The sequence below is a fragment of the Manihot esculenta genome, chromosome 6 (genome assembly GCF_001659605.2).
Source record: "Manihot esculenta cultivar AM560-2 chromosome 6, M.esculenta_v8, whole genome shotgun sequence".
Lineage (NCBI taxonomy): Eukaryota > Viridiplantae > Streptophyta > Magnoliopsida > Malpighiales > Euphorbiaceae > Manihot > Manihot esculenta.
In genome coordinates, this window is record NC_035166.2 from 9,937,395 (window position 1) to 9,950,895 (window position 13,501).

Below are 13,501 nucleotides of genomic sequence, written 5' to 3' on the forward strand. Positions count from 1 at the left end.
ACTTTCATAAGATTCGGGCAGCTTGTGGCAGAGGCCTGGCAAACTCTAGAGCCTTCTTGCCCGGCCTGGAAGCCTCTGGCGCGCGCTTGCTGGCCTGTGGTAGGCAGCTGGCTTGTGGTTGGCCGCACGTCTTCTGGCAGTGTTGAGAGAGTTCTCACAGTTGTTCTCCATAGGCCTATTGAACTGGCCTGTTAGACCTCGCTTGCGGCATGAGCTGTCCCTCACCCATGCGCCAATCTACTTGCAGTTCGTAGGCCTACCAATGTAGACAGTGGCCTAGCGGCTGGACAATGTGTGAAAAATTGGCCTGTTCTGCAGAGTGAGCCTTTCGATAAGCGACACGTGGAACCAAAACATCATTTTAGATTGCCAAACAGAGCCCATCATGCCAAACAGAGCCCATCACAGTGTCAATACAATACAAAAGGAAATCGAATAAGCAACAAATAAGAAGTCAGGAAATACAAAAACAACAGCAGACAGTAGCAAAAAACTAAAATGATCACCGACAATAACAACTAGATGGAAGAAATGTAGTAACTAGAAAAAGATCAGAAAAAGTTCAATGGGAGTAGAAATCATCGGATGCAGTGGTGCAATTCCAAAATGTCACGTCAATCGATACGCAGAAATCCTCCTAATTCAGATGCTATCATCAAACCCCCAAAGCATATTCGAAAATTAAATTTTAATTTCACAATTAAATTAAATTTTAATAATTCATTTAATAATAAATAATGGATATAGTTAAAATTAAATTTGTTTATAAAAAACTTAAATTCACGATGCTTCTTTACTGGTATTTTTTATTGTTTTTAATTGATTATAAATATTAATAAGCTTACTCTAAAGCAAATTAATGAATTTAGATATTGATGCAGTTAATTAATTTAAATTTTTAAAATATAATTAATAAATTAAAATTAATTAATATTAACTTTTAAATATAAAAATTTCAATGAATTCAATCAAAATAAAAAAAAAAGGAAAAACTAAAAAATTTGTAAAAATTAAAATTAAAAAGTTGAATACTAAATAAATAGTGTAACTTTGTCTTTGTTTTAGCATATATATATATATATATATATATATATATAAGATTTATAAACTATAAAATATTTTAATTTTAATTTTAATTTGTAAAAAAATTAAAAAAAATCATTTTACTATTAATTGTAGCGTAATAAAAAAAACGAAAGTAAATTAATTTCGATTATGAAATTATAATAGACGTAAAAAATTCTAAGGAATTCTACGTAAAGCTATTAGAACCAAACAGCATGTAAGTAGAAGTGTAAAACCCTTGCATATCTTCGATCCATCGAAGGGGAAGCCATAAACCAGTACCAAATTCAGCTCAGAAAATGGTGGCCACCAATCTCAAAGCAGAAACAGTGAAGCTTGCAGAGAGGAGAGCCGTCATCGAAGCAGAGATGAATGCTATCATTGAGCGCCTTTGTCAGCCTGGCGGTCCCGGTCTCTCCGGCAATCTCGTCGACGCCGAGGTTTGAAGTTTTTCTTCTCTTCGAAATCGTTGTTATTGTTGCTTAGTAGTTCCTGTGACCTGATTCTCGTATCTTATCTAAGGGTTTTGCTCGCAAAATTTTAGGGATTTCCTCGTGCAGATATTGACATTCCAGCTGTGAGAGCAGAGCGGAATCGTCTTGCTGGTATTATTCCTGTTTTTTTGGTTGTATTTTTTGATGATTTATTTATTATTTCATTTTTGTTAGCAGATAATTAGTGTGGTTGTTTTGAGATAATTCAATCAAACAATCAAGAGTCCATTTGTGATGAAGGATCCATCCAGTTAAGTAAAATGGGATAGCAAACGATTACGCCTTAGAGTTTGTAGCAATTACGAGCGTATAAAAGCTGGAATTATGTTCACTCTTATATTCGTCGATTGATCGATGAAGTCATTCTGCTCTTTGTTATTCTCTGTTCTCCTTCTGGGCTCGGTTTCAGAATATGTAGTTGGTTCGGTGGAATTTACACTTAGAGTTAATTACTTTGGAGACTGGGTATGGAGATCCATTACAGACCTGAAGAATCTCAAGAAGCAGTGTACCATCCAACATGACCTTGTTTAGTTTTATGTCTTGCTTAGCGGAGTTTCCTTTCCAAAGACTATGCCATAAGTCGCTTCTCAAGTGGATTAAAACCATAAACAATTATGAATTATAATGTCTAAGTTTAACCCAAAGGATCTGCGTCAGCTTATTCATCGGCAAAATGCAAGAACCTTATTTATCTGCCCTTCAAGTCTAAACTAAGAATCCGAGTAGGTTCATGTTACCCACTAACACTATACCGGCCTTGCTACCTACACCAAAGTACCTAGGACAACCAAGGTACTCTTCCATGAAAAATCAGACCTTACAACCTGGATACTGCAAGACCCTCAACCATCATAAGAGGTGCAGATAATCAACCAGGGCAATAGATATCAGTTACCAATGAGGAGTTTAGTGTGCTGAGATGTATTAACTAGGAAATATGTGTGTCAAATTTGAATCGTGTCTAACTCACTCCAAAAACTAGTCCAAGAGGTCCAAAAGGAAAGATTGCTCAAAATCTTTATAAAAAGAATATTATCTCTATCCTAAAATAATGTGGGATTCAACACATTCCTCTCACGTCCAGAACTAAATTGGAGCGGCCTAACATCAGATGAGGAGACTTTGATGCCATGTTAAATTTGGGTTAGACTTTACTAATTTTAAACCCTAACTCAAGGGGAAGGAGTGTCCAAGACCCTTATAAGGGACACATTATTTCTCTCCCAAACCAAACCAAACCAATGTGGGATGAAAGACATAAAGTTTCATATGATCACCATTCGAGATATTTGAAGATTCGGAAGAAAAAAATGGAGAACTGATCTGAAAAATGGAGTATAGAAATCAACAAATTTGTTTGAAGATATTGCAGCAAATGAAGAGGCACCTCAATTGTATCTATACACCAGCATACTATGCGGGTGCTGGGTGCTGGGTTCTTACAAAAGAAGAACCCCACACCTAGAAATTTTATTTGATTTAGGGCACATTCATAACTTTTTTGTATGCAACAGTAATTAAAAATTTGGACTCCCAATCTGTTGTACATCCAATTATAGAAGTAGTAGCCAATTGAGAAAGAATTATGTATGCCATAGTCTGCTGGAATTTAACTGGAAAATGCAGGGTGAAGACTTGCCACTTCTTAAAATTATTGATACTGTCTGTAGCACATACATTGTTTCCTATTTGTGACATGGGAAGTATTTATGTTTCCTGTAGTATAACTGCTGAACTCATTTTGCTGCATTTTAGAAAGTGGCTTTCATTTTGGTCCTATATTGCTCATACTTTTTAAGTTGAACATTACTATAACTTGTGCATTTCATATCAGTGGCAAACAGCTGTGGATGGTTAGCATGATCATCAGTCAACTGCAGTCCTTTTTATGTGTTTGAAAATAAGCTAAATTATTTTATGTCCTTTTTATGGTACCTTGATGTTAATTACATGTTGCCAAACTGTTTGTATCTTTGATGGTGCTATGCACTTGGTACATCATACACCAAATCATTTGAGTGTATAATAAATTCATAAAAAATTTTTATTAGCAAAACTAATGGGAATTTGCAGAAGATAAATTATTTATGGGAGTGTCAATTCCTTTTGACACTGTTTTAATCAGTGCACTCTTGCTGCACGCTACATCAATTGAAAGATTTCTTCATTAGTAGCTATATTTTCTTGATTTAAGGTCATCTTCTGCTGGTAGTTGTGTGTGATATGTGAAGCAGCAGAATTAATATCTGTGATATAAGGTAATGGTATTTGACTTTCTATCTTCTATTGCAGTGCTGCGAAGTGATCACAAGGAGATCACAGAGAAAATATCTGAAAATATACTAGTTCTGCATTCAGCTAGACTTGCTTCTAGACCATCATCCCCTAAGGATTCAGGTAGATACTGAACTCAATGAGATTTATTGAGGGAAATATTGAATAAAGCTCATCTACTGATGTAACTTGGTGGAACTGACTTGAAGCTGGTGCCGTCACTTCTAAAATTTGTGCATGAACTATTTTCCAATAGGGAAGGGGCATATTTCTGCACTGGGTATATGTTATATCTTTTTTAGCAACAATAGGGAGCATGATAGAATGGACCTAAACCATATTGCCATTTGAATGAGAGAAAACTTTGAATAAAAAGTTTGATATAGCAACAAACATGCTTTGGTTTCATATTTTTTTAATTCATTTCCAAATGGATAGAATTATTTATGCTTATTTCCTATTATAATCCTTCCATTAGTTAGCCCAAATATAGTGTGATTACTATAGTTGAGTCCCATAGGACAACTAGCCATGTTTGTCCACCTCACCTCTTTAAAACTGTTGTCTAAATATCTGCATAAAGAAATGACTTCTTTTTATACAATCAGCTGAGTAGTTTTACTTATCTGCAAGTGCATGATGGAGCATCAAATAATCTAGACTCATCAACTGCCACTGCTGCTGCATCCTCTCACAATGTTGTTCTAGGCGAGTCTCCCAGTTCTATGGATTTGGATGTGATTGTCAGCATACCCTTTGCAGTGGTTGATGCAATAGCTGATGGATCTCCTACAGCCGAGGATGGTTTACAACTTGGAGATCAGATTGTTAAATTTGGCAGTGTGGAATACAAAGTTGGTGATCATCTTCTGCAAAGTCTTGCTACTGAGGCTCAGGCAAATCAGGGTCATGCAATACCTGTTGTAGTTTTGAGGCAAGGTGCCCCAATGAATGCAACAGTAACTCCAAGAGCATGGCAAGGCAGAGGTCTACTGGGGTATGTTGGTTATTATCTCTTGTTGATATTGCTTCATTGAATAAACCCATTAAACCATTTGGTTAATGCCTTAGGTTAAGAATGGTCTCTTGTTTCTCAAACTATTAACATGTGCTATACCTGTTAGCATTGCCAACGAAATAAATTTTGATTGGCCTACAGAATAATTTTTTACTGGTTGATTTGCTATAATACTGCTATAATACTGTTTCAGTTTGCTCTTCTATTTGCTATTTATCTTTTAGTCCTTCTAGTTTCCCGTTACCCATAATTGTATTTTCAAGTAAGTTTGTGCAATATCTGCTCTAAAGAAGTTGATATCCATAGTTATCTCAAGAACTTTTAGGGATGGATTATCATGTGTTATACAAACTGAACCAATTTATTTTGTTGCTGTTTGGTTTCATTATTATAAATGATTTAAATCGATTTATAAATATTCATTTGCAAAACTAATCAAAACGTATACTCACATGCTATATTGTGCAACTTTTATAGTTTGTACTCTTTACGGTTCCACCAAGATACGTTGATCATCCCTTGTAGTCTTGCTACCTGCAACTGCTAATTCATGTGGTTACTAACTCGGTGTTCTGTTTGATGCTTGCAGTTGCAGTTTCCGGATTTTATAGCTGGTTATATTCTGTTATTCCGTGGTGTGAACTGGGTAGAGTGGTTTGTATTTTGCTTGTAAGGCAGTGCCTGGATTGGCATGTTTACAGCAAACACATCCTTTCTCGTTTCTTATTTTTCTGGGAAGCAAACTAATTATTCTATGTAGTTTCAGGATTTTATAACTGTTATATAAGGAATCACAAGTTTGGATTACTTGAGATTCTGTGGAAAATATATGAAAACAGTTCTTTCGATTCAGTTACTTATTCTACATTTTTTTTTAAATTTTGCTATCATAAAGAAAAAAAAGGATTTGTTTAGCATGGGACTCGTACAAGTTCAACATCTCCAGGAAAGGAGAGGCTCACCACGATGGGTTCATCATTGTATTTAAGCATGTCATTGAAATAATACTTTTGTAGGAGAGATTACAAGCATACTGTTTATATGTGTAATCAAACTCTTCCCTAATTATAAATAATGTACAAGCGTATATTTCAAAACTTGATCAACATGCATGACAATGAATTCATTACCTGCATGAATTCATTAGTCCTCGATGTCTTGAGATCCTTTAACAGTCCAAGCACAAGCTTTCTCAAGTCAAAGTGAATCTTGTTTCATTTTATTAAGCACGTTATGGATAATGGATACTCTAAATCCATAACAAACCGATTTTATTTATTTAGTAATTCTTTTAAATTTTTTATAATTTTATTTTATAATTTTATTTATTATTTCATTCTAAATCTAATGATTATTTGTATTAGACTTTTATTTTTTATTAGAAATTTTAGAACTTCCATTATAAAATAAGTTTATTTTATTCGATAAAAATATGTAAATTTATTTTAAAAATTATGAAATTGAGACTCTTTTGTGAGTCTTGAGGTGTTAAGAACTTTCTTTAATGAGCTTTTTTTTTTTTTTTTTTTATTTTTTATTTATCAATCATCTCATAACACGAATTGTGATCTGAGACTATATCAACTTGATATCAGAACTTATTGTCTCGAGTGTTTCAACAAATCTAAAAGATAAATTAAATTCTTTCGTGCAACAATTTGATGGACGATTGAATGACTTAGCTTAGCAATTTCTGAATTAGTTCAAACCTTTAATAGGAGTAGAACCAAAATCAAGATAGATCGAGCAGTATCCAATCAAATTTTAGTCAACAAGCGAATGAGAAGATAGAGGTACCTGTGGTTGATTTTTCATTGTGCGATGGCACAAATGGTATATTATCATCTTACATTTCAAGATCTACAAGAATGGAGCAGTAATCATGTTTCAAAAGAATTTGATTTAGTTTCAAGTGAAATTGTCTTTGATCTAGACATCTAGGCAATCAGAATCTGATACTACAACTGAACTTGACGATAAGCTCACTTTTGAAGAAAAAAGTGATGTTGTGGATAATGGATAGTCTAAATTCATAACAAATAGATTTTATTAATCTAGTAGTTTTTTTTCAGATTTTTTATTATCTTATTTTATTATATTTTTTATTATCTTATCTTAGATCAAATGATTGCTTGTATTAGACTTCTACTCTAATTAGAAGTTTTAGTTGTGAGTCTTGAGATGTTAAGAGCTCCCTCTGGCGAGCTCCCTTTCTATCAATCATCTCATGACGCCTTCTGTAATCTGGAACCATAACATAAAGGGACTATTCTGTTAATGCCATTTCCAATTTGGTAATTAAATTGAAGGTGCTGTAGTGCTGCTTATGTAGGATTTCATGAGGAGCAGTGATAACGGTTGTCGAAGCCGTCAAAAATAAACCTATTAAACAATCAACAATTAACTTGTAGATAGTGGCAATAGGGTCGAACCACAGGGATTTGACACTACGAATTTTCCTATTGATGACTAAGGCAAGTAATAACAAGTAATTAAAAGAGGGGGGTTTGATTTGATGAATTAAAACTAAATAGCAAAAGAAAGCAATAAATTAAAGATGAGTAAATCAATAAGAGAAAAGCTTCTAGTTGAAGTATGGATATATTTCAGATTGTTTAGAATTGATCATTGATTATTTAATACTCCTATTTATCTCAATAAATTAGTTTAGGATGTGGAAGACGCTTCTCACAATCCAAATTCCTCCTTAGTTCTAGTTTGATTAGGAAACGTTTGCTAATCAAACACTAGTTAACAAGTTGCCAAGGAACGTCCTTGGGGCCTTTGGCATCGAACAACTGTTAACTGCATTAAGATTTAGAGAAACCTAATTCTAATCTTGCCAACCGCGTGGTCAAGTTTAGATCATGCAACTTGATTAAATTTGTGTTCAAATAATATAAGCAATTACGGACTTAAATTATTCAAACAATTGTTACTCAAGCAATTAAAAGCAATAGGCCTAAATTGATTCTAAAAGCAAAGCAACAATTATAGAAAGATCAAATTGCATAAATATTGAAAATAACTAGAAGTTTAACAATGGAGATTTAAATCTCCCAATTCATCACAAATCTGAATTTTCCAACTTCAACTAGAAAATAATGAATTTAGCCACTCATGGTGACTAAAATACACAAAAATAAAGAAGAAAAGAAAAAGAAAGTTGCTGCTGTGTTGCTGGAGAATTTCCGAGGATGGCAGATGCTGAAAGATGATGATATGCTGGTTTGGATGTTGCCCTTATATAGCTGGAGAATCCCAATTCCAATTTGATTAGGGTTTTGGAATCTCAATTTGATTTGGTCTTCTTTGTAGTCTTTGATTCCTCTTTGGTTTTTGTATTTGATTGAGAATGGAACTCTCTAAGTGAAGGGCGTGGCTCTTGGGACTGATCTTGTGGTGTTTGAAGTGGACTTGGACTTCTTTTCTTTGAATTTCTAATTTCTGCTCTTTTCCCGCCTCTGCTGTATTTTCTGCTATTAAAGTGATTTGGGCAAATCCTGCGAGTGATTTGGGCAAATCACTTGCTCATTTTGCCCCAATCGCTTCCTGGGGTTCAGTCCAGTTTCTGTCTCTGTCTCTGCGAGTGATTTGGCCAGTTCCTGCGAGTGATTTGGCCAAATCACTCAGACCCAATCACTTTTCCAGCTTTTTCTTCACTTTTTCTCCAACTTTCCAATTTCTTCCTTTTCTGCAAAAACATGACAAAAACACAAATTAAGCTAGAAAAATGTGTAAATAAACAGTAATAAATATAATAAAAATGTGGCTAAATTATGCTTGATCAAATACCCCCACACCTAGCTTTTTGCTTGTCCTCAAGCAACAAACAACTTAGTCAATCAAGCTCCTTTTTCTTTTGAGCCTAAGTACCACTTAATCAGCCCCCCTAGACTCCTAAATTGAAACACTACAGTGTAGGATGCATGTACTAAGGTTGTCCCCTTCTTTCCTTGTTTCCTATCGCTCACCATGGCCAAGGAAAAGTTTTTTATTTGATCATGCTTATTAATTTATATTAGGTTTAATGCAATCCCTTAAGAGTGACTTGCCCTATTTTAAGCATTTTTAATTACCAGCACTTTTTATCCTTGCCTGAAAAAATCACCAACCTTTTTACGCGATGGTGCATATGGGTGATACACCCCCGGTTACTCAGTTGGTCACTTGTCCAAGTGGCTACTAGCTCTGTTCATAATCTTAGACCATCGAAACTTTATTTTATGCTTGAAAAGTCACCAACCTTTTTACGCGACGGTGCACATGGGTAATACACCTCCGGTTACTCAGTTGGTCACTTGTCCAAGTGACTATTAGCTCAGTTCATAGCCTTAGATCATAGGAACAGGTTGTGCTTTTTGATTTGCTGAGTTTTTCTTTTTCTTTTTCCTTTTTATATCAATTTGGGCAAATCAACTCAAAGAGAATTACATTAACTTTTATTGCATGTATTTTATTTTCCTTTCCTATTGGCCACAGCAGTTTCAAGAACTCAATTTAAGAAGAAAAACTTCCTAAGTAAAGGCTACACACTGTGCATGGTTCAATTTAGGTTTAAAGGGTTGGATAATCAATGGGGTCATGAGATAAGGAGCTCTTTTAACCTTGTTATCTATGCTGAGTAGAGCAAAAGCTAAGTCAAAATTCTGTGTGTGTGTGTGAAAAATGTGTGAAAAAAGAAAAAATTTTGGTGTGTGTTTATGGGGCAAAAAGATGTAAAAAGAAACAAAAAGAAAGCAAAAAGATAATGTAAACAATGCAAAATAACCTAACAGTAAATACCCCCACACCTATCCCAAACATTGTCCTCAATGTTTAAACATAAATATGAAAAAATTAATAAGGAGAAGGAAAGGGACTGCCTGGGATGTGGGTGATTAGAGCAGGTGATTTGGGCAAATCACCCGGCCAAATCACTGGCTGTCATGGTCTGTGGGCAGAAAAATGGTCCACCGGCAGCTGCAACAAGTGCTCCATATGCTGCATTTTGTCCTTGATTCTGGTGAGATGAGCCTCCACCAAAGGGTCTTGAGGTGCCTTTTACGTCCTCCAAGGTCCACCCAATTGCTTTCTTGTGTTTCCTTAACATATCAAGGAGCTTTTCTTCTTCCTCCTTGCTGAGTTGGTTGGAAATAATTACTGAAAGTGTATTTTCAACTTCCAAGTAGGCATATTTGAGGTGGCTGGGCAAGGGCTTCAGATCTGGTGCAGCTGCTATCTGGGACTCTGCCTGCTGTCTGCTGATTGATTTGGGCAGATCATCGCTGATGATTTGGGCAGATCGACTGACTATCGTGTCTGTCTGCATTGGTGATTTGGGCAAATTGAATTCTGCTTGCACTGATGATTTGGGCAGATCGCCTTCTGTCATGTTTGTCTGCTCACTGATTTGGGCAAATTGTCTGGGTGATTTGGGCAAATCACTCTCTACCAAGTCTGTCTGCTCTAGTGATTTGGGCAAGACAGGGTCTGTTTGCTTAGGTGATTTGGGCAGATCATCTGTTGATTTGGGCAGATCTCCTTCTGTCATTTCTGTCTGCTCACTGATTTGGGCAGATTGCCTGGGTGATTTGGGCAAATCACCTTCTGTCATTTCTGTCTGCTGGTTGATTTGGGCAGATTGCCTGGGTGATTTGGGCAAATCACTGCCCTGATCACTTTCTGGCAGATTTTCTTCCATGGCCTGTTTCTTCAATTTTTCAGCCTTACTATCTTGCAGCTCTTTTCCACTCCTCAATGTGATGGCACTAGCATTTTTCCTTGGATTTATCTCAGTTTGGGAAGGTAGCTTTCCTTGTGGTTCAAGTTTACTCAAGGATGAAGCCATTTGTCCCACTTGTTGCTTCTTTGCTGGTTGTTCAGGAGCTATTTCAGTGGTGTATGTTGCTGGTTCAGCAAGTGCAACAACTTCTGGTTCAGTTGTGTCAATTTCTGAGGTTGCTGGTGTTTGGACAGCAATAAGGGATGCAATGGTGGCAGATTCAACACTTGCTGATTTTTGGACAGCAAGTTCAGCAATTGCTGATGTAATTGTGGAATTTTCAGCAGATGGACAACAACTGTTGTCTCTATTTGCAGGAGGTTGGACAGCAGCAAAGTCTAAATTTTTGACAGTAGTTGTTGTCTCTTGGATGGCAGAAGCTTCAACAAGTGTTGTTTGGGCAGTAGCTGGTTCAGATTCAAGTGTAGTGGTGATTTGTGCAGCAGACTCAACAGCTCGGTCTGTTTCTTGAGAACCTTCGTCATCGTCCCATAGATCTTGAAGCTCTTCCTCTCTTCTTAATATGTGCGCGTTCAGTGAGTTGACCGCTTGATCCATTTGCTGTTGGAGAATTTTTCCAGAAATTCCCAATTTCCTTACCTGTTCTTCAAGTTCCATAAGGGAGTTCTGAGGTGCTGCTTGGGCTTGATAGTTTTGGTAGTAGTTAGCCCTTGCATAGTCATAATTCGGGTGGTCCCTCCAACATGGATTGTAGGTATCAAGATAGGGATCATGTCTTGGCTGGCTATTGAATCCTCCAAAGGCATGTACTTGCTGGTCATATTGATAAAGTGTGGGACATTGATCAGTTGGGTGTCCCACATATCCACATATCCTACATGGTCTTGGTGGCTGAAAGTGTTGAGCTCGACCTATGACATAACTATCCACAAGAGAGGTTAGTTCAGAAATTTGAGAAGAGAGAAAAGACATACTTACCGTAGCTATGCTTGTAAGTCTTGGTAGTGCGTTCAATTTCAGGATCGTAAAGAAGAGCTTCTTTACGATCAGCCCTGGTCATAAAAGGAAAATACGTTAGTTAGATCAAATCCCCGGCAACGGCGCCAATTTTTGATAACGGTTGTCGAAGCCGTCAAAAATAAACCTATTAAACAATCAACAATTAACTTGTAGATAGTGGCAATAGGGTCGAACCACAGGGATTTGACACTACGAATTTTCCTATTGATGACTAAGGCAAGTAATAACAAGTAATTAAAAGAGGGGGGTTTGATTTGATGAATTAAAACTAAATAGCAAAAGAAAGCAATAAATTAAAGATGAGTAAATCAATAAGAGAAAAGCTTCTAGTTGAAGTATGGATATATTTCAGATTGTTTAGAATTGATCATTGATTATTTAATACTCCTATTTATCTCAATAAATTAGTTTAGGATGTGGAAGACGCTTCTCACAATCCAAATTCCTCCTTAGTTCTAGTTTGATTAGGAAACGTTTGCTAATCAAACACTAGTTAACAAGTTGCCAAGGAACGTCCTTGGGGCCTTTGGCATCGAACAACTGTTAACTGCATTAAGATTTAGAGAAACCTAATTCTAATCTTGCCAACCGCGTGGTCAAGTTTAGATCATGCAACTTGATTAAATTTGTGTTCAAATAATATAAGCAATTACGGACTTAAATTATTCAAACAATTGTTACTCAAGCAATTAAAAGCAATAGGCCTAAATTGATTCTAAAAGCAAAGCAACAATTATAGAAAGATCAAATTGCATAAATATTGAAAATAACTAGAAGTTTAACAATGGAGATTTAAATCTCCCAATTCATCACAAATCTGAATTTTCCAACTTCAACTAAAAAATAATGAATTTAGCCACTCATGGTGACTAAAATACACAAAAATAAAGAAGAAAAGAAAAAGAAAGTTGCTGCTGTGTTGCTGGAGAATTTCCGAGGATGGCAGATGCTGAAAGATGATGATATGCTGGTTTGGATGTTGCCCTTATATAGCTGGAGAATCCCAATTCCAATTTGATTAGGGTTTTGGAATCTCAATTTGATTTGGTCTTCTTTGTAGTCTTTGATTCCTCTTTGGTTTTTGTATTTGATTGAGAATGGAACTCTCTAAGTGAAGGGCGTGGCTCTTGGGACTGATCTTGTGGTGTTTGAAGTGGACTTGGACTTCTTTTCTTTGAATTTCTAATTTCTGCTCTTTTCCCGCCTCTGCTGTATTTTCTGCTATTAAAGTGATTTGGGCAAATCCTGCGAGTGATTTGGGCAAATCACTTGCTCATTTTGCCCCAATCGCTTCCTGGGGTTCAGTCCAGTTTCTGTCTCTGTCTCTGCGAGTGATTTGGCCAGTTCCTGCGAGTGATTTGGCCAAATCACTCAGACCCAATCACTTTTCCAGCTTTTTCTTCACTTTTTCTCCAACTTTCCAATTTCTTCCTTTTCTGCAAAAACATGACAAAAACACAAATTAAGCTAGAAAAATGTGTAAATAAACAGTAATAAATATAATAAAAATGTGGCTAAATTATGCTTGATCAAGCAGTTTAATTGCATCACTTATTAATCTCTTGTATATAAGTTTAATAGTGACACTTGTCAATCTCTTTTGTATTAATTTTTTATTGATTATTTTAAAGATATAGTTAGTTTTTAGTTTTAAATTTTTTTAATTATAAATTAATATATTATATTTAAAAAAGTTCAAAATTCACATGCTAATAGTAATGATAGGAAATTTAAAAGTCATGTAAAAATTGTAATAATAAAGATAATAAATTATATTTATTATGAATATATTAATTAATAATATTATTAAATACAAAATTGTAACTTAAAATAAAAATAAAAATAAAATATAGGAAAAATTACTTTTTAGTTCCTGAGGTTTAACATAATTAACACTTCTGT

At 35.4% G+C, this 13,501-nt stretch overlaps 1 protein-coding gene across 1 annotated transcript; it reads left to right on the forward strand.

Annotated features, from left to right (window-relative positions):
* The first annotated feature begins 1,236 nt into the window (after positions 1–1,236).
* On the forward strand, positions 1,237–5,706 carry LOC110616711 (26S proteasome non-ATPase regulatory subunit 9). Its single transcript, XM_021759182.2, has 5 exons — positions 1,237–1,505; positions 1,610–1,670; positions 3,855–3,959; positions 4,470–4,833; positions 5,444–5,706. The coding sequence occupies exons 1-5, from the start codon at positions 1,365–1,367 to the stop codon at positions 5,463–5,465; spliced, it is 693 nt and encodes a 230-aa protein (XP_021614874.1). The 5' UTR covers positions 1,237–1,364; the 3' UTR covers positions 5,466–5,706.
* Positions 5,707–13,501: the final 7,795 nt, after the last annotated feature.